The sequence below is a fragment of the Prinia subflava genome, chromosome 5 (assembly GCF_021018805.1).
Source record: "Prinia subflava isolate CZ2003 ecotype Zambia chromosome 5, Cam_Psub_1.2, whole genome shotgun sequence".
NCBI classification, from domain to species: domain Eukaryota; kingdom Metazoa; phylum Chordata; class Aves; order Passeriformes; family Cisticolidae; genus Prinia; species Prinia subflava.
The window spans coordinates 32,123,742-32,144,764 of record NC_086251.1 but is presented as its reverse complement, the minus strand read 5'-3'; the positions used below and the strand labels follow the sequence as shown (position 1 = coordinate 32,144,764).

The window sequence follows — 21,023 nt, the reverse complement described above, 5'->3', positions numbered from 1 at the left end:
TATGTTGTAGCTTTCTATTACCAGACACAGTAGTTTCATGTTAGGAAAATTACTAGCAGAGATTTTCATACACAGGTTATGAATACCTGATTTCTGCTAGAAGTTGAAAGGAATTCCTCACCTCATTGTTGTAAATGCCTTCTGAAGATTTTAGAGCATAGAAAAATAGAAAAATCCATGGATACATCACAAAGGACTGCCTCCATTTACAGTGTAAAAAAGCAAGCTCAAACCTTGTCACCATGGGTTCTTTGGGTAACATTGGCATTTCATAAATCTTGGGTTCATCATCATATCTGGTTGGTTTAGGAGTCTTACCAATGTGGAATTTTTGGCATTGTTGAGAATTTATAATAATTTGAAATCATTGATATAAAAATAGGAACAGATACAAAAGGAGGAACAGCTGAATTTGGCAACTTCATTCGTTCTTGGATAAATTGAATTTCTGTACATTTTCTTGCAGTGTTTGAAAAAAATCATATTAATAAAAAATATTTTGAGCAAAATTTTCTTATGTCCCTCAATACTAAATTTCTTGACTGATAAATTTTTCTAACAGCTTATTCAAAGTGGAAAAGGGGAAGCTATTCGAATCAGATCAATTCTCCGATCCCTAGTGCCAACTGAAGATTTGGTGGGAATTATAAGTATACCACTAAAGTTGTCCACAGTTAACAAAGGTAACTTCAATACTTTTGTTAGACCATTTATTTTTTTAATGCAGATCTTTTACCACATTAGCCTGCAGATGAAAAATGGAGCAGTTTTGTTAGAGTTGAATGTAAGCAGAGAACTGTTCTGCAAATTTTAATTAGATGTGCTTCAATTAGAGCTGCTCCAGTGGCAGATATTTGCTCCTGTGGAGCAGAGAATGTAAGAATGTAAGAAATAGTTTAAATGATCACGCCAATGGGCCAGCACTTTGTCTCCAGCAGTGGCTCTAGAGATGCTACCTCTTTAGGTAAAATATTTAAGCTTGGGCTTATCCCTTTGTATTTCCACATTATACAGTCATTTGTCGAATATTTTACCATTCATTTCTAAGCTTTCATTTAAGAGTGAGAGATAATTAAATTGAAAAACAATAGGTTTTTTAAAATAATAAAAATGTAGTATTCTAAATTATTCTTTTTCAGCATAGAACAAAACTGAACAAGAATGTAATTTTCTTTGAGTATGTGAATTTACATATTAAATGTAATTATTATGTCTTTCAATGCCTTGGTGTTTCTTGTTTTATCAGTTTTCTACTACTAAAAATTGCATTGTATATTTGTGTAGATGGCACAGTAAATGAGCCAGACATGTCTGCCAGTTTCTGTCCTGATCATAAAGCACCCATGGTACTCTTTTTGGACCGTGTCTATGGTATTAAGGACCAAAGCTTCCTCCTTCACCTACTGGAAGTTGGATTTTTACCAGATTTAAGAGCTTCTGCCTCTTTGGATACAGTACGTATTTCACTATTGAGTTTAGGTGCAGTGGCTGGATATAGTGGCTCTGTAAGTGTAAAAAACTGGAATTTCAAGTCAAAACAGCTTTTAAAAAAAGGTATTATCAGATTTTTATTAATAAAAATCAATATTAATTCACTTACTATTAATTTATAGTGCATAAGTCTGATTTAAGTGTTCAGTAGCACCTTGTAAAGTGTAGAAGAAGTTTAAAATCTTTTGATGCAGAGTGTACAGTAATACAAGAAGCACATTGAGTATACTGCAACAGGCCTAATGATTGCTTTTATCCCATGTTTTTTTCCCAATAATTACACTGAAAATCCAGGGATATGAAGAAATTGAGATGACAAGTGTTATTTAGTGCTTAGTGGGGTTTTCTAACCTGTTTAAAGATAGAAGCTGCATATTCTTTTCTGCTGCTATTCAGAGTGCAGGGGGAGAAGAGACATAAATGCATGGCCTGGATTTTCTCCAGTTGAAAAAGAAACAGCTTTAGTCCTCATGTATATACTGAGAATATCATGTTCTCACCCAGCCACTTAGCAGACTGAAGGACTATTACATTATTATGTTTTATAGTCTTCATATTTAGTGACCTTTATCCAATGTGATACTAACAATCATTTACTACTTCACACAGGTTTCTCTAAGTACCACAGAGGCAGCTCTCGCACTAAATAGATATATTTGCTCAGCTGTGTTTCCGTTACTCAAAAGATGTGCTCCCCTCTTTTCTGGAACAGAGCATCATGCCTCTCTGGTTGACTCCATGCTTCACACAATATATAGGTTATCCAAGGGACGGTCCCTCACGAAAGCTCAAAGAGATGCTATTGAGGAATGCCTGCTTGCTATTTGCCAGTATGTATGATACCTGTGTACAAATTAATTTATTTTGTGCAGGATACGTATTTTAACAACTTCTTTCTTTGGCCATAATGTAGACCTACGTGGAGGCCCAGAGGCCTGCCACCAAGGTTATTGGGTGTAGCCATGGAGGGGCTGAGGCAGATGAGGAAAAAGTCCTCCTTAGGTGTGGGTGAGAAGAGTCTCTCTCTCTCCCATGGACCTTTGCAGATATGTGTTAATATTCCTTAGGTTCTGTTATCCCATTGGTTTTACCAGTCCCTGGCCCCTCCTATGGACCACTGTACTCTGTCCCTATTGGACCCTATCCCTCAGATTGGCGCCTTCTTCCCTGTATTTAACCCAGTGCCCTCGGCCAATCCCAGCTCTCTCATCCCTGGAACACATTTGAGACTGTCTCCTGTGGCTGCACCGACACAAACAGCGCTGGGATTTCCGGATGGGATCCAGTCTCCTCCTCTTTCTCATCAGCCCTTCTTAGCAGAGTGCTGCGGGCCCTGAAAGCGCAGGTCACTCTCAGGGACACACTGTCCCATGCTGCAACAGACCTAAGACTAGTTTAATATTGCATGAAATGAGTGACCAGTGTTATCTCAGGAACCAAAATGTAGATCTGTCTGTTGAGTTCAGAGGGTTCAGAAGCAGCACAGTGTTCTGTGCTATACCCTTGTATAGGTAGATAGTGAGATTCCTTAAGCACCTCACTTTGTTTTTTCAAAATACTTTTAATGAGTGTTTTGTCTCCCAATATGTAAATTTGCTTCAATTTTTATTTCATTTACGCTGAGCTGTATGAATTTTGCTAACATCTATTTTTAAATTTACAGCCATTTGCGTCCCTCTATGCTACAACAGCTGTTGAGAAGGCTGGTTTTTGATGTGCCCCTGCTCAATGAATATTGTAAAATGCCTCTCAAGGTAAATACTTTATTTTTGTACATGTATCCAGCATAAAACTTCAAAATAAACTGTTGTTGTCTCCTTTCTAAAAAGAGAATGGGAAGGATAAAGCAATGTAAAATTACTTCTGAATTGAAAATAATGTTATTGTTTTGTAGCCTTTCAAATTAAATGTAATGCTTGCAAAATTTTTAAAATCATGCCTAGTGCAAACAGTTAGGTGATTATGTTATTTTGTATGATGAATTGTTGACTTTCCTGTCTTTTGCTTCAGCAAAAGAATGTTTGAATGTATCAATTTAAATTTCACTGTTATCTTGAGATTTCTTCTTCTGCTATATGAACTATAGTAACTCTTGATGGGCTGCATGATCCAGGAATTAATTTTGAGTGAAATCTAAGAGACAGGATGCAGGGAGGAAAATTCACCTTTTGTTTTTGAGTAATCTGTAACTGAAGTTTCATCTATCCTTTTGTTCAATAAAAACAGAATTACAGCTGTTAGATAAGTCTTATTTAGAACTATTCTGTCAGGTTTGTTAATTTTTTTTGTTGGGATAAAACAGCCTGACCTTAGGTCTGTGTCTTTTTGTGAAAGAATTAAATTTTATCATATTTCAAAGCAGAGCGGCCATATTCACAAATGTACTCTGTACTGAATTAATGATGTCTAATAATGTCATCATTAATTTTTGAGTAAAAGTGTGGTGTAGAGGGAGTGTCTGGTTGGTTTTTAATTATTATTCTCCCTTCTTACACAAAATAGCAGTAAAAACAAAAATGTCAACATTCTAATCTGATACCAAAAGAATTTTTTAAAATATGTTTAGAATAGGAATTTTTAGTTCTACAGAAGAAACTGGTAGAAATTTGAAATTATGTGGAAAGTGCTCCAACAGTCATATATACTAGCTCTTTAACTTTACAGTTTTCCTTTATGCTAGTTCTTTCTGTCAACTTTTCCAGTGCTGAGCAGTCACAGCCAAGAGGGTGTAGTGCAGGTGTCTTTTGCAGTGTTTTCAATAACACTAAAGCCACCAACTGCAAATGAAAGGAGTTAAATAAATTTGAATTTGTAAAACTTTTCACCAGAATCTATCATGTCCTGCCTTATACCTGTTTCATTGTCTCTATTTTTGTCCTGTGAGCTAGCCTGTACTCAGATGGTGACAATTCTGAAATTTTCCTGCTCCCTGTAATCATTGAGAATCCCACAGCAGGAGCTGGAGATAATACAGGCTTTATACTTTCACAATATGGGCTCTGCTGCTCTTCCAAAAACAAAAAGAAGAAAAAAAAGACCATTATTCTGAGCCATTGGAAATGAAGAGAGAGACATAAATAACACTACTCCTGTAACTGTTTAACATAACAGTTTTTAATTTTCTTAAATAGAAATGTTTCACATGCATTTTTATTTCTTGAAAATTTAGCTTCTGACAAATCACTATGAGCAGTGCTGGAAATATTACTGTCTGCCTTCAGGAATGGGAAGCTATGGAATTGCAGCAGAAGAAGAATTACATTTAACTGAAAAACTTTTCTGGGGAATTTTTGATTCCTTGTCTCATAAGGTAATGGCTGCAATTCACATTTCATTGTGTTTTTATAAAAACCAGTGATAATTTGCTGTGCCTAGATCAGAAAGTTCCCATTTTAACGGTTGTTTCATCTAATATGGGAGATACAGCAATCAATGCTTTTAATGAAGTGAAAAATCTAATACTGAAACTTGAAAGGTTCTCTCCAAGCTGATAAAATGTCAAATCTTTGCTTGATATACTCATAAGCTTTACACTACTAATGAGGAGATGTGTGTGTATGTATATATATATATATGTAATGTTTAATTCTCACTGCACTTACATGTCAGTGTTGTCTGCTCTCCTATCTTGGCTCTACTAAACATTTTTAAATTACTTTTTACTGACCTAAAATTAATTTTGATAAATATATGTATTTTCTTATCAAATTGTTAGTATATGCAGAATAAACTTACATTGTCTGCCTTCAAATAGATATTTATATTCTTTTGTTTTCCAAATATTGCCCACCTGAAGAAATATATGATGCAATACACTATGAAATAAACATTTTCCATTTTTCTGTTACAAAGTGTGATATTGGGACTTTTTAATTTACTCACTTTTTCTCTCAATAAGAAAAGTTGCATTTCTGATATGAGAAATGTGTTACTGAGTAAACGCTTTTTGTGCTTGCTTGAGATCAAATTTTAGCCCAATCAAAAATCCGTTTTTGTTTTAGGACAATCAAAAATCATATTCCTTGTGTCTCACTGAATTTATGTTCTCTTTCTAAGCAACAGATATAGATGATTGCTCCTCTAGGCATTCTGATTTATAATATGGACATTAAAATGCATTATTTTTAAATGGCTTTTTAAGCTTTATTTTTATTTGATTTTAGTAACATTACCCCTCTCTTAGTGCTTTCGCAAGCGTGAAAAGTGTCAGCAGTGCCTGATGCAATAAAATGTTTTGAGTTAGTGCATCTTAGACTTTAACAGATAAATTAACATATCTTTCTGCCAATACTGGTGGCTCTTTATAACAACATTTTTATTTTTCTGTAAATGGTTGCTAGCCCAGTGAAAGAAGAGTTGTGTAAATCTGGTCTATATAGGCCTCCATGGCCCAAAGAAAGCTTGAGCTGAACTCCTATTGCACATATGTACAGTGTCAGCACACTTATGTCAATCTGAGTAGTCTTAAGAATATGTCATGCTGATATAATGGAAAATAGATGGCATGCAATGATAAATTTTCTCAATGTTTGAATTTTAAATGTGACTTACTGTTTGTTTGCATCTAATATTTGTACATGGCTCTGGCTGCTTGGATTTCACTAACATTTTGCATGTTTTTCTATTGGGTTTTCCAACCAGTTCCTATCTCTCCTGCAGAAGTATGATCCAGAGCTCTTTCGAATGGCTTTGCCTTGTCTAAGTGCTATAGCTGGTGCCTTGCCCCCTGATTATTTAGATACACGAATTATGTCAACTTTGGAAAAGCAGACTTCAGTGGATCCAGAAGGAAATTTTGATCCCAAGCCTGTCAGCACATCAAAGTGAGTCATGAAATTCATAGTGGTTTCCTTCCCTTAAATATTTTTATACTATTCCTTATTAACATTTTTTTATCTTCTGTAGGGAGAGTTGGCCGGTGACTGACATGTTAGTGGTATTAGAACTTTCAGAAGTAGTCCAGGGATTTTTGCTTCCTTCTGCCAGATACTTCACTGCAACATATCCTGTTTACCAGACATAAACCGTATTCTTCTCAGCCCTGAACAGATGTTAAATATTTCCATCTTATGTCTGCAGAGAAAATAGTAAATTCTATATTCATTATGTACCCTATTGCCTAATAGTTCAAATGTTTGGGACAGACAAATTAGACACCACCATTATTTTGCATGTGCTTGTGACAATTTGTACAAGATCACAAAAATCTGGTGATTCAATTGGTCTGTAGCCCAATTTTTATAAAATCTTTACTTAATTTTGAGAATTGATCTGTAGAAACATGATATGGCAAAATAAGATCTTGTAGGATGATTAGAAATTTGGCCTTCCTAACAATCTTGTGCTTTTAAAATACAGACTTTATGTTCAAGAATTGAGGATCACTAGCTCAGTCGTGCTGTTAAAGTCTTATACTTCCGTCATTATGCATTGTGAAACATCCATGTTAATATTACTCTGTATTAAGAATTAGCAACAACATTACCTGTAGGTTGTAGTGAAGCAGGTTTTTGTTTCTTTGTGATTTCAGTTGCTAAAAAGTGTGACTGTTATGTACTTAAAGGTTCTCTGTAAATGCCATTATAGCTATGTCTTTTTTGTGGATTTCCTTTAAAGAATAGGGAATTGCTATGCCAAATGCCTTGCCTTCATTTGGAGGTGAAACATTTTGATTAGGGCTATATTGTGCTGACATTTTTTCATAAATCAGACTTCAGTAACTTATGACTGAATGACCATAGCCTCTTTGCTTACAGCCTTGTGCTTCCTGAGAAGTTGGAGTATATCGTAAGCAAGTACGCTGAACATTCCCATGATAAATGGGCCTTCGAAAAGGTAGGAGTTCTTTTAAGACTGACAACTGTCCAGGACTAGTAAATAATTCCTAGTGTGAGTATTGAAATTGAAACTGGCCAGTTTAACTGACAGGCCCTTGTTCAGAATGTATGGATGTCTACATATTTGGTTTGGGATTTGTAGAAGAAACCTCTTGCTTACGAAAATGCATTGCAATTTCATTAGTTTTTCAAAGAATTTATTAGGAGAGATTTGAGGGGACTGAAAAAAAGGGAGTTTGGTTTGAGTTTAGGGGGCATTTTTGTTTGGGGGTTTGGTGAGTTTTTGTTGTTAGGTTGTTGTTTGTTTTTTGCCTTTTTAAAAATTATTTTTTAAGTAAGAATATATATAGCTCTTTAGGCATCACTTTGCCTGGTAATAGTGCAGCAGCTCCATGATAAAAAAGTACAGCCTAATGTAATTTATTTCAGGTAAGTAGTTGTAGCTTTTCTTTCTTCTTAGCTTTAAGAAACCTGTTATATATTGAATTTCTCTATAATTTTCGAAATGCTCTGTCACTGTGCCATATTTCTGTTCCATTATTTCTACAGAGCTACAAGAAAAGACAAATTCTTAAATAATTTATTATAACAATAACAAATTAATAATGATGTTATGGCAGAGTTGTATAAAATAATTCTCTTGTTTGGGGGGCTATGTATGCAATTTGTAGAGGAAGGTACACATACATAGGCATATGTAAATATACACAGAATATTTTCAAACCATAAATTTCAGTTACTATTGCTGAAGGTAAAGAATTCATTAGTTACATTCTTCAGTTCTTGATCTGTTAACGTTACCTATTCTCTGTGTTTCTGACTTTAGCCTCCCAGAGAACTGGGACAATCTTTTTGCCTCAGTGCTGGCTCAGTGCATGAGCCCACTTGAAAGGGGCCAATGTGAGTCAGGCTCAGGACTGGTATCATGATACCCACTGCTCACAGGAGGCATCCGTTCTGTCTCGGGCATGTTCTGCCCCTGTGTGTGCACAGGTGGATGCACGCTCCTCTCCTGTGGCACTGGACAGCTCTTGGACTGGGTTAGCAGTTATGTGACAAAGGAAACTGGCTGATGTGCTCTCACTCATCAGTGAGATTTATCATCTCATTTCAGTGGGGTTTTCAGTTGTGGTTTGCTTTTTTTTTTCCTTTTTCAGACTAATAGTGGATGGAAATACGGTGTTTCACTGGATGAAAATATGAAGACTCACCCATTAATAAGGCCTTTCAAAACTTTAGCTGAAAAGGTAATAGAGGAAATTTCAGCCGCATTGATATGAAGTAGATTGATTTGTGTACTTTTAAAAATCCATTTCTAATATAACCTGTTAAATGTCAGGCAGAGGCACAAACAAGAATTCTTACAGTTAATAGGTACAACTTTATGCTGAACTGATTTTTCAGTTAATCTTACACTAAATCTTGTGTAATTTGCCTCCATTTGGCATAATGATCATTGCTTCTTCACAGGCCTGGGCAAATTTGAACTCAAAACTATCAATTGCACAGTTTTTTCAGCCTTCCATGGATGAAAAAATCCATGGATGACTGGCAGAAACTCCTGGAGCTTAATGAAAGTGTAATTTAACATATCTGAAGGCAATTTTGTCTTCCAGAAAGATGGTAGAAAAATGTAAAAAATGCGTAGGAGATTATTCAGTTGAAAATGCAGAAAAAAATTTAAAGTATTTTGAATTATTGACTAGGCACAAATGTCTTCTACTTGTCAGAACAGTGAAGTGGATTTGAATTCTGTTACTTATTTTCATAGTGATTCACTGGGAGACACAAGTCAATTACATATGTCCCTCTTCACCACATTTTTCCTGTTCGGAAAACAAACATGATAGGGGTCAAGAAGGATTAAAAAAGTTGAGTTTCCTAAGGTTTGTAAATTGCTTTGGAATCTTTGGAGAGGAGCCATAGCATTGTTGTTTGTTATTTAAGCAGTTCAAAGAGAATTTTCTGAATTGTCTGAAGTTAGAACTTTTGGACATAAAAATTAGGTCTATCCATAAAAGGTGTCATTTTGAGCAGCTGGTTTATGGTACAACCTGAAATAATTTTATTTAATTCATTTGAGAAGTTTTAATATTACATACTCAGAATTTTGCCACAAACTTTCAGAATTTTTTTGACACTTTTACTTTTCAAAGTAGTGTTGGAATATGAGCTGTTGCCTATTTTTTATTAGTAACTGTTTATATGAAGAGGTGCATAGTTAATAACCTTCTGTATCTGTGAGTGGATATAAATATAGGAAGACTAAAAAAGGGTCTTGAGTCCTTGATGCATTTGAAGATACATACTTGTTTAACTAATTTATAGCACTCACAGTACCATCATTTCTTTATTATTTTGTGATGATGGAATTAATGAATAAATTTCCAGGTAAAATCTACATTGTTGCTCCAGTACTCATTGCAGTGCTGTTAGTTTCCAACATGTATCCCAGCAATAAATGCCACTAACAATATTTTTTTTTAAATTGTAAATATTTCAAATCTTTTCTCTCATGCAAAAAGGACTATAGTTTGTGTTCTTATATAATATACAATTTTTCTATACTTTCTTTGGCATGAGGCACTTAGCAGAGAAGGACAGAATATTTTTGTTAGGCTTTTGCTATTGACTAAATACAGAAAAAAATACATTCTTTTTTTCAAAGGAAAAGGAAATTTATCGTTGGCCAGCCCGAGAATCATTGAAAACCATGTTGGCTTTGGGATGGAGCTTAGAAAGGACCAAGGAGGGAGGAGAAGCAATAATACATCAGCGTGAAAATGAGAAGCTTCGTAGCATATCTCAGTCTAGTCAGGTAAGGTAGAACACCTAAAGTTTAGAAAACAAAAGGCCTGTTCATTAATTTATTAATATGTTACAAACAATTATGTTAATTTTATATTCTTTTAGTGAAAAGAAACTTTTAATTGTAGAGTTCTAAGATTAAAAGACATATCACTATAATAAACATTGTGCAACACTAAAGAGGGGATTCCAAAAAGCTATTTAAGACAAGGAGGCTATAAGAGACCATAGATATTAATTTTCTTAGAAGAACTGAAGATCTTTTTCATATAGTCATTCAAAGAAAACAGACAAAGCATTTTAAGTCTTTTATTTTATAATAACTAAATCTAGCCATTTTCTTTTTTGGTCAAACAGAAGAGCCTAGCATGGGCTTTTTTATGATTAAAGTTATGAGTGACAAAAGAGATTTCAGATTTGATACATTTTTTTAAAAAGCTACAGGTAAAATTTTCAGGTGATGATAGATTTTTTTCCCTGTTTGTAAGTTTTTTGTAATCACATGTTGAGACTTCTGGTTAATATGTCTTGAAGGAGGAAAGCTGTTTAAAATTATGACAAGTGTTGGGGAATTGTTTTTGTACTCCTCGAGGTGAATTACACGTTTTACATAAATATAGAGAGAGATAATGAGCAGTGCATTGGGCACAAGTCCTGGAAGGTGTGTGCAAAGCTGTGTCACAAGCTAACTCCTTATGTACATTTGCACAGCAGTGATCCTGTGAGCATGAGTACTTGGCACCTTGAGCCTGTGTTGGGCTCCTTCTCCAGGACCTGTATTTGCTTTGCAAAAGGGGCCCCTGAGCACTCCATTACAAGACAACACTTCAGCATTTCTTAGCTCCTTAGCAAACCTCACTCCTTTACAGGAAATTCTCCTGTCTCTGCAATCTCTGCTTCCAGCCAGTTAAACTTGTTCTGCAGTTGGGCCTTCTTGCCCAAGAAGATGCATGATAAAAACATGACAGAGGAGAGGTTTCCAGCACATAATGAACTTGAGTACACGTTTGAAATCAGTGATTAATATGTAACCTTTCACATTTAACATGCACCTATAACAGGTTTTTGATCTGGGGCTTCCTCACTTAAACCAGTTGAAGATTGTGTTAATATATTACACTCCTACTTTTTCTTAGCCTGTAAATTCCTCGAGAAAATAACTCATCTTTCTGTTGTATTGTCTCATCCTTAGCACAGGGCTCACTCAGGCTGTTCCCACATGGTTCTGTCATGTTTTGAAGGCACATCTTTTATGTCTCATGACTGAGAGGTTAAAGGCTTAGTTCTTTGCAGTTTGCCACACATTGTGAATAGAGAGATCTAGGTATCTGCAGCAACCTGCATGCTTCCACACTAGCAAACCCATTCTCTTAATCATCCAGTGTCTTCAGTACATTGCAAAATAGGTGAACAGTTTCTACAAGGAAGTATGAAATTGGGAAGGGTGTTACTCTAATCAGGTCAATGATGGAGATGTTGTCATTGAATATTTGGTTCTTTTATCTGAAATTATTTTATCTGAGAATAATTTTCCTTTCCCCTGCAGGGAAATGGATACAGCCCAACACCACTTGATCTCTCTAATGTGGCACTTTCTAGGGAGCTTCAGGTTCGTATTTGTGTTTTGAATATATTATGCTGAAAGGAATGGATGTGCTTGGTTTCATTATTATTAAGGAGTTGAATTTTGTTAGGTTTTATGAGTGTATTTGTGACTGTAGTTAAGATAAGCAGTTGTAGAAAGGGTGCATGCTATTTACCTACTGAAAGATGAAATTTCTACTGTTCGTGCCATTAGTGCTTCCTGAGTTCCCAGAAAAAATTAAGCATGAAGCTTAAGGGAAGGGGCTATTAATACTGTGTTATGAGTATCCTGTGCTTGTGTTGACTTCAAAGAACAGCTGAATATAGAAATTCCCCTTAACTATGATATTTCTTTATCACAAGAGTGTAGACTTTACTCAAGGCTGTACAGTTATGTAGCATAACAGATTGTCACCTAATCTTGCATCTTGTTCTTTCTGATGCTAATGTAGGGAATGGTTGAGGTAATGGCAGAAAACTACCATAATATATGGGCCAAAAAGAAGAAAATGGAGTTGGAAAGCAAAGGTAAGCCACAGTCCTGCAAACCACACCAAAAAACACAAGAATGAGGGAGAAGGAACAATCTGAAAGATGACAGTGTTAGCCAATCAAAAGTGATTAGTTCCTTTTGTACATGAAGCAGAATAAATCTTAAAGTAGAAAAAAACTTACAGTTCTTTCAACTTAAAGGTGGAGGTAGTCATCCTTTACTGGTACCTTATGACACATTGACAGCCAAGGAGAAATCACGGGACCGTGAAAAGGCGCAAGAGCTGTTTAAATTCCTTCAAGTCAACGGAATAATCATATCTCGGTAAGTCACACATTTTTTCAGATGCTTGCTTGCATTCAGTGCACAAACCAGCATGTTAATCTAATCTCGCTGCAGACTGGCAGTTATTAACATAATTACTGTTTGGCAGATCTTCTATGAATCACAGTTATTTTTATGTTCAGAAAGACTCTTCTAAAACAGCGTATTCAGGCAACATTTTTCATAAGTAGTGATCATAGTAAATACAAAATGCAATAGTAGGGTAATTAAACAAGGGAATAGTTCAAAATGTCTAAGTTAGCAGCCAGCAGTGTCAGTGGGAAGATTAATCTGAGGTCTGATACGGAAACATATCTATCTAAAACTGCTTTATAATCAATTTTTTTTAAAAAATATTGCTTTGAGTTCTGTAAAGTAATAAGATAAAGTGACTACTTGATGGGCATTTACTTCTACTCTAGCAAAAGCATAGACTTCCATTACTGTAACTTGAATTGCTGTGTCTCAAATAAGCTGGCCTGTCGGGACTTTTTACTGTAGAATGTGACTTTAGATAGTGGAATTGTGAAATACTATACTATAAGTCTCTTCTTTGTTATATGTGAAACACCTGAGCACATGGAAAACCTCGATTTTCTGGCATTAAACATTTTTGTGAACTAAATTGTATTACTGAACAAATTTTTCTGTACATGCTTAGAGTCAAATATTACCTGTTTTCATTTATTTCTACTTTTCAAGTCTGTGTCTGTATTGAAAGTATACTCAGAAATTCATAAAAATCAGTTTTTAGGATATGTGAAAGGTAACTGTTCAATTCAAGAATCAGTAATATTTGTAAGAGACAAGAAAACAGTTCTAAGTATACATTACTGTATTACTACAGAGAAAAATTCCCTCCTGCCACATATGTAGGCTCTCAGCCTGAACCCAAAATATAGGTATGCCACCAAATATTTTTATAACCTCCATAGTTGCTTCAGAGCCATTGAATAAGAAAAACTGGTCTACTTAGTGCAAATGAATGATCTTCTGAAACACCAGTGGGTTTGCTCAAATTGTGCAGCTGGGCATGTTTGGTTCAGGAAATCAATTTTTTCAGTGTTATATCGTGGGACGAATCAACTTGAAAAAATTGTTCAAATTTCAAATTGTTCAAAATATGTTCAAATTTCATTGATATGGCCAAAGAGCTTGCCAATGATTGTCTGTATAAGGGTGAATCAAGATTATCCTCCTCAGTGTTTCCTTCAGATGGATATATGCATATAAATATATATGTATAATCTTTTGAAGTACTCATTGCAATTATCACAATGCAAGATGTCATTCTTGCAACTGTTGGACTAATCATTAAAACATAGGAATTGTTTATAATTGGAAACATATAGGCGGAACAGCATGTGTACTTTACATACACCATCTGCCTCTGGTTTTGGGGTGTTTTTCTTTTCTGAGAACATTTTTGAAACACTTTGTGTTTATGACATACAGATGAATCTCTCAGGCCTTACTCAATACAATATTCCTGTGTATTAGAAAGAACCTGGTATTTTGTTAAGCATCTTTAAATCTCTAAAGGTCTTTGGATAATGTTTTTTATACTTCACAGACCTATCAACATCTTTCAATATTTAGGAAAGTATATATAATCTCTTAGGAACCATGACTTCTTATAAACTCAAAAAGAAAATATTTACAGTGACCTCGCTGAAAATACAGATAAGTACTTAGTCTCCTTTGTGAGAGTGAGGCAGCAGAAGTTGCCTCTCAAGCATACATAGCTGTTAATTCACACTAAAAAATTTGATTGCACAGGTGATAAATTAATAGGGAGTCATCAAAGTATACAAACTAGAACTCTTAAAATAGATTTTTTTTTTCACAAATTAGACTAAGGTGGGATACTAAGTTTGTGTTTAAAGTCAGACTGAAATGTCTTCCTTTGTTCTTTGGCTGTGTTCCCCCAGACTATAACCCTTTCTTTCCTCTTAACTGTGTTCTGACCTGGTCAAGAACATACATATTTTTTTTATTACTTTTTTTTTTATTGTTAAAATTTCTGCTCTATTAACCTCCTCCCAGAATTAGTTTTCTTGCTTGGATTTCTCTCATAGCTGTTTTTAAACTGCTAGTCTAATGTTCCATTTTACCTCCCTAATTTACTGCCATACCAGTGATAAGGACTCCCAGTACAAATGATCATTTTCTTATACCACAGCAGTGAGTCCAGCACCTTCCCTTTTTTCTTGTTCCTTTCTTGCTTTTGCCTCAGTGCCACAAACGACCTCTGCCCTCCTTCCCTCCCTACTTCTGGCACACTTTTCAGCTCCTCACAGTCTCTGCATGTTTTTTAGCCAGATTATTTTCTCTTAACTGATAAGGGGTGAGTCTCCTGATCTGCTCCAATTTGAAGAGGCTGTATAGAAGCAGATGAAGTAGCCATTTGTGGTAAACCAGAGGTTTTCTTTAATGTCACTCAGTTACTTCCTCACTTGAAAAAGCAGTTAAATGTTCCGGGTGTAACCCACCATCTACCAATAGAAAATCTCAGTCAGAATTTAGATATTTTAATTGCAAACTAAACAAACATACAAGGGAATCTCAAGGAAATGAAGATGGAAGAATTAATGGCTTATGAAAGCAAGTACGTTTGAAAACAGAATAAATTTTTAAAATATATAGAAATAAGTGACTTCAAAAGGGTAATGAAGAAAAAAAAAGCCCTATTCTTGTCTGGATGCCAAGACAGAAAGTATTGTTTGCAGATTTGTGGAATGAAGAATGAGGAATTTATTCCCCTTTAATATCTTGTATGACCAGCCATGATTTAGGTAATGAATTTATCTTAAAGAATAAATAATACATGCCTCTTTAGAAACTATTGTATTCGGTTGAAATTTTTCAAATACTTTAATAATATAATAGTTTGTTACTTACTTTTAAGTTTTCATTTGGTAGCTGAAGTAATTTTGGCTTCTTCATAAAATTAAACACAAAATGAAGTTTAACAGTGATTAATCAAATGAAAGGTAGTACTTAGGCTGATTTTCTAAAGATGCAACTGCTGAATTTGCAAACACTTGGAACATAAATGTGCCAGCAGTATAAATTGAGTGACCAATGCATTACTTTGTTAGATTCAGATGCATGATGGCTTTGTCTGTGCAACGGGGTAGCACTCTAAAGTTCTTATCCTAAAATACATGTTGTTTGGATAACTTTACCATAGCCTATTATACCTCTTATTAAAGTCACTTCATTATTGTCTATTTCTTCCTAGATAGTTGTTAATTAAGAGTTACCATGGTCATTTTCTCCTTCTCATGAAAATTTACTATATTAAAAAAATAAGGCATGAAATGCTTCATAGTACTGTCATAATTTCTACTAGTGCCATCATCAGTGCTGCTTCTCTTAATCCTTTTCAAAACAGGGGCCTGAATGACATGGAGCTGGATGCTTCATCCATGGAAAAGAGGTTTGCCTTTAAGTTTCTGAAGAAAATTTTAAAATATGTTGATTCTGCTCAAGAGTTTATCGCACATTTGGGTAAGTTGCAGATTTTATTTTAAAAATCATAAGAATTTTTGAAATTTAAAAATTTGATAGGTTTACATTTTTAGTGATACTTTTATTGCATTTAAGAAACTTAATATCTTTTAATTTTCAAATTTAATTCTTGAACATTTGTAACTAGCTAATCTGTTTCTGCTCTTTTATTTTTATTTGAGTAAAACTAATTTTTCAAGTCTATCTGAAAGATCTATTGTGTTATTTATTATTAAACAGCTTCTTATTTGTGTCTGCCTTGATTGTATCATTGCAGAAGCCATAGTAACCAGTGGAAAAACGGAAAAATCTCCACATGACCAAGAAATAAAGTTCTTTGCTAAAGTGAGTAATTATTTCATGTTCATATACGCTCCACTATACGTATGAATATGTAAATTTGTAATGTTAGACTGCTTTTCACATAATAGAAATATATCTTCTCCATTTTTTTATGATAACTAATCAAACTCTGACCAAATATTTTGAAATGTCTTCAAAAATATCTCAGTATATTTGCTGGATTCAAATATTTCAAAATACTTCAATATATCTGTTTCTGTGTGAGAAGGAACATAGAAGTTAAAAAGCAGATTATTCATTTATGATATTAAATGCTCCCACTTTCATATATATATTTTATATATTTAATATGTAAATACTTTATATATAAAAATATAAATTTAATCTGATTTTTTTTACCACAAGATATCACTGAAGTGCATATCATCTAATTAGCAGAAAGAACTACTCCAATGCAGTATTAGATCCAAAATAGATATCTCTGTGGAACTCTTATTATTTATGTATTTTTGAATGAAATTTTAATTAGTTTACAATTTACATTAGTTTGTGTCTGAAAAAATGCAATTGTTATAGAACTAAAATTCTTTTTATGGACTTAGACCATTGCTGCTACACTTACCATTGTGCTCTGTAAAAATACCTTTTGTGCCTATATTTCTTAGGTTCTTCTGCCATTAGTTGACCAGTACTTTACAAATCACTGCCTCTACTTCCTGTCTTCTCCATCAAAAACCCTCAGCAGCAGTGGATATGCATCAAATAAGGAAAAGGAAATGGTAGCAAGGTAAGTAAAAAGATATTCACAGTAGGGTTTTATTCAGATAACAAAACGTATCTCCTTAGATAATAGAGAAAGACATGTAGTTCAAAAGTTTACTTTCCTCACCTGGGAAGTGAATATTTTATTCTGTATGAGAATGGCAGTGAGTGAATAAAATTCCTCATCTTGTCATCCTTTATTATATGCATGTGTCTATATATATATCTATAGATACATATACATACATTCATATAATATACACACAATTAAACAGTTAAGTATATATCATAACTATTTATTTTACAATATGTAATTGTAGATGATAACATCAAGATACTAATAAACTATTCTATGTGGATTCCATACAAAATTACTTCTGCCCCTGCACAAGTGTTACTGGATTTTAATAATTTTTGCATGTCTTTACTGTTTGGATGGAATCAGCCATTGGACACAAAGTTATTCTAGAAAATTCTGTTAAAAATAATTGCCTTTTAATTTAGAACGTGCTGCCTATATGAAAATATGGATTTCTCTTTTTTCAATAAAAATTAAAATGATATTAAAATAATATTCATGTTTTAATTATTACTGTAATTTAATAATATGCCAGGTTTTTGTTTGCCTTGAGCTGTGCTGCTGGTTACTTTCTTCTGGAAATTTTGTATTGTGGTATTTCAAACTGTTTTATTCTCATACTTTCTTAGTTTAGGTGTCAGTTTTTCAGATTTCTTTTACTTTCCTACACTGCATTGATCAAAGTTAACTGCATTTTCCAGTGGAAAATAGATATAAAATTTGAACTTAAAGGTTACTTACCTCTTATTCCATAAGATCAGGCCTAGGTCTCACCTTCCTAGATTCCATTCTTCAGTTTTTCTCTCAACACGTTTGCATTTCTCTAAATTATTATTACCCTTTGTTTCCATCTGCTTTGTGGGTGACAGTCCTTATAGAGCAGTTGTGTGTAAGAGTGGTAAGTCCCCAAGGTTCTGCTTTACTGAGATATTTACAGATATTTACAAACCTGCTAGATAGTCCTCCAGGAGCTGGGAGAGACAGCTCAGGCTCAGGAGGATGGAAGTGTCACTTCATTTCCTTTCAATTTCATGCCTCCTCTCTGAATACTCCTGTTACTTCTCTAAAGTCAGTCAGGTCTTAATGAAGGTAGAAGGATGCGCTGTAGGGCTGTAAAAGTGGCTTTACAAAGGCACATGAAGAAGTTGGATGTCTAGCACATGTAATAACTGCTAGTATAACTGCAGAAATGTCTTAAAACTCCTTATGCATCCTTCACCGAGAGAAGTGACTCTCTGCCATTTTCATCTTGTAGGAAGTTTAGTATCTCCTTACCATTGTGAAGAAAATAAAAATTTGTATTTAGTATGAGACCATACCAAGTGCTAAGGTATATGCTTCATTTTTGTATGTCCTAATTCCATTTGTGAAGTATGGCCCAAAGCATATACAAGTCTGTCTAGCTGTCTCTGCTGAAGTAGCCCCTTTAATCTTTAGGGAGTTAGGGCTATAGTCTCTTAATTATTCTACTATTTTAACAGGTAGGTTAGATATGCAAGTATCTGATATACTTGTCAGAAGCTCTTTTAGTGTGTATATCTTTAGGATTCATATTATCATCATCAGAGGGTAAACACAGATTTATTTATTTACAAAGGACATCCATTGTCCAAGTAATTTTAATAATTATTTTAATACTTATTTTAGTAATTAAGTATAAAGATTTTTAACATTAATTTCCCACAGAATGCCAAATAAAACACTAAAATGTGTCTAATTTTGCCTTTTTCTTACAAAAAACCCCTTTCTATTCAGAAATAATAGCCATAAAAATGACTTAGCCATATAGTATGCAATTGTTGAAAACCACTGTCAAAAGAAAGTCTTAGATTTCGAGACACCTCTGAAGTGATGAAGTATAGAAAATGAGAGATATCAGGAGCTTCCAAATGTTACTCTACTTAATGCAGTTGACTGTTAGCATGTAAGACTCAAAGTACCCTTTCCAGCAACTCTGTTGTGTTTTCTTTTTCATATTCCTAACTACTCTTTACCTCATATTCTAAATAAATCTTTCATCTTTGTCTTGTTTTGCTCTCTCTGTTCTTCTCGGCTTTAGCCTGTTCTGCAAACTAGCTGCTCTTGTTAGACATAGGATCTCACTTTTTGGTAAGTTGCTAAGAAAGAGCTTGATAAAAATTTAAATAACCATTGTTTCTATCTTACCCAAAGATTTTCACAACTATAGCCAAAATTCTACTAAATGCTCCATAAGCTTCTAGTGAAATTAGTCAGGGCATTGAACATGGCTCTGAAGCTAACATTTAACAAAACACATGAAGTGTTGAAGCAGGAAGAAATATCAATTGACACATCTCCAGACTCCATGAAAAAAAAAATCAGTAAACTGCTTTGCAGTTACTTTTAGCTTTTCAAAAGTAATCTTACACTAATTATTTTGATTTCTGTCATCCAACTGTTGGATCCAATAGACTAATTTCTGAATAGATAAAAGAGGATGTAAGGAAAAATAATATACCTCCTACAAAGATATTGGTAAAAAAAAAATTAAAGAAATATACGTACTGCAAGACACAGAGTTCAGAATCTTGCTAGGTTAGGTGGTGAAAATGTAGTAGACAAGTCCAAGTAGACAATGTCCAAGTAGATATTAGTTATTCTGTTTAGTTCTTATATGGAAATTGACTTTAAAAATTAAGTTAGTTCTAGAACCAGACTTAATTATCTCTCCAGTGACCTAAGGTGTGGGAAAGTGTCTTGTTTAAACTGTGCACCTCCAGTAAGGACACTTTTGATCATTAATTGATGCTATGTTTCCTGTGCCTCTGTGCTCTCATAGTATCCCTTTCTAACCAGGTAGTGATTCTGCCACAATGGTGAACTGCCTGCACATCTTAGCTCAGTCTCTTGACACACGGTAAGTTTGCAACTTTTGTGCCAACTGCAAGCTACAAAGGTTTCACAGAGCTTTTCAGAAGAAATTGGATTGCTTCTGTATTTTTTATTTTTTATTTGTAATCAACGTAACAGCATCAAAAATTCAGATATTGCCCTCCATATTAGCAAATTTTGTCTGAATTGTTTCACCAACATTTTTCTGCTCAATTCAAACACTGAAAGCACTTTTCAACCTTTCCAAGTTCATTTGAAGACTTTATGGGGAGATATAAATGACATGATCATTGGAACTGAAAGTAGTGGTACCTGCAGATATTAAGAAAGTCTAGTGCACAGTGGAAAATTTGTCATTAGAAGTATGCAGAGTATATTAATATACAGGCATAGTTATATTTGCGAACTTTTACTGCTCATCATCAAAGTGATTGTGTAGATTAAAACAGAGGCCAGAATAGTTTTTTAATTTGAGCTGTTTTCTGGCCTGGTTAAATTACACAGGAGCCTGATAATGAACTTCTTGTGAACTTGTCAACAACCCTGGAATCTTCATTCAGGTGCCAGAGAAGCATGAAGCAGGACTGTGATTCTGATATTGCAGCTGCATTTTCTAGATTTAGGGTGTTTTGAAGTATCCTGACTTACACACCTGGTTACTGTGGCTCCCATAAAGCTATAGGGATTGAGAGTTGAGGGTTTTGAGCATATTTCATTGAGGAGATTTCTCATGACTTTCAACATTTACTGAAAAGACATCTTACTGAAAAGCAAATCGCAAAAACCTGGAAAGGCAAGACTATGGAATCAAGTACTTTGTTGTTATTATTTTTTAATCAATACTCAAAGAATATTGTTGCCTTTAATGCTATTCAGATGTAAGTGCCCTTTTCTGTGCATAATGTGAAATTTCCTGATACTTGTGGGTATCTCAAAGACTAACAGAATGTAACTGACATATGCATGTATCTCTATA

The 21,023-nt window shown here is 34.3% G+C and overlaps 1 protein-coding gene across 1 annotated transcript in view; it reads left to right on the top strand.

Moving 5' to 3' along the window:
* RYR3 (ryanodine receptor 3) overlaps positions 1-21,023 on the top strand; it is a 189,194-nt gene that overhangs the window by 113,150 nt on the left and 55,021 nt on the right. Inside the window, exons 46-62 of the mRNA XM_063398804.1 lie at positions 563-683; positions 1,285-1,454; positions 2,101-2,321; positions 3,155-3,245; positions 4,661-4,801; positions 6,151-6,314; positions 7,248-7,326; positions 8,486-8,575; positions 9,997-10,146; positions 11,683-11,745; positions 12,173-12,248; positions 12,414-12,537; positions 15,935-16,050; positions 16,328-16,395; positions 17,019-17,140; positions 19,254-19,303; positions 20,012-20,072. Coding sequence (XP_063254874.1) covers positions 563-683; positions 1,285-1,454; positions 2,101-2,321; positions 3,155-3,245; positions 4,661-4,801; positions 6,151-6,314; positions 7,248-7,326; positions 8,486-8,575; positions 9,997-10,146; positions 11,683-11,745; positions 12,173-12,248; positions 12,414-12,537; positions 15,935-16,050; positions 16,328-16,395; positions 17,019-17,140; positions 19,254-19,303; positions 20,012-20,072 — 1,907 coding nt within the window. The remainder of the gene's footprint in view (positions 1-562; positions 684-1,284; positions 1,455-2,100; positions 2,322-3,154; positions 3,246-4,660; positions 4,802-6,150; positions 6,315-7,247; positions 7,327-8,485; positions 8,576-9,996; positions 10,147-11,682; positions 11,746-12,172; positions 12,249-12,413; positions 12,538-15,934; positions 16,051-16,327; positions 16,396-17,018; positions 17,141-19,253; positions 19,304-20,011; positions 20,073-21,023) is intronic.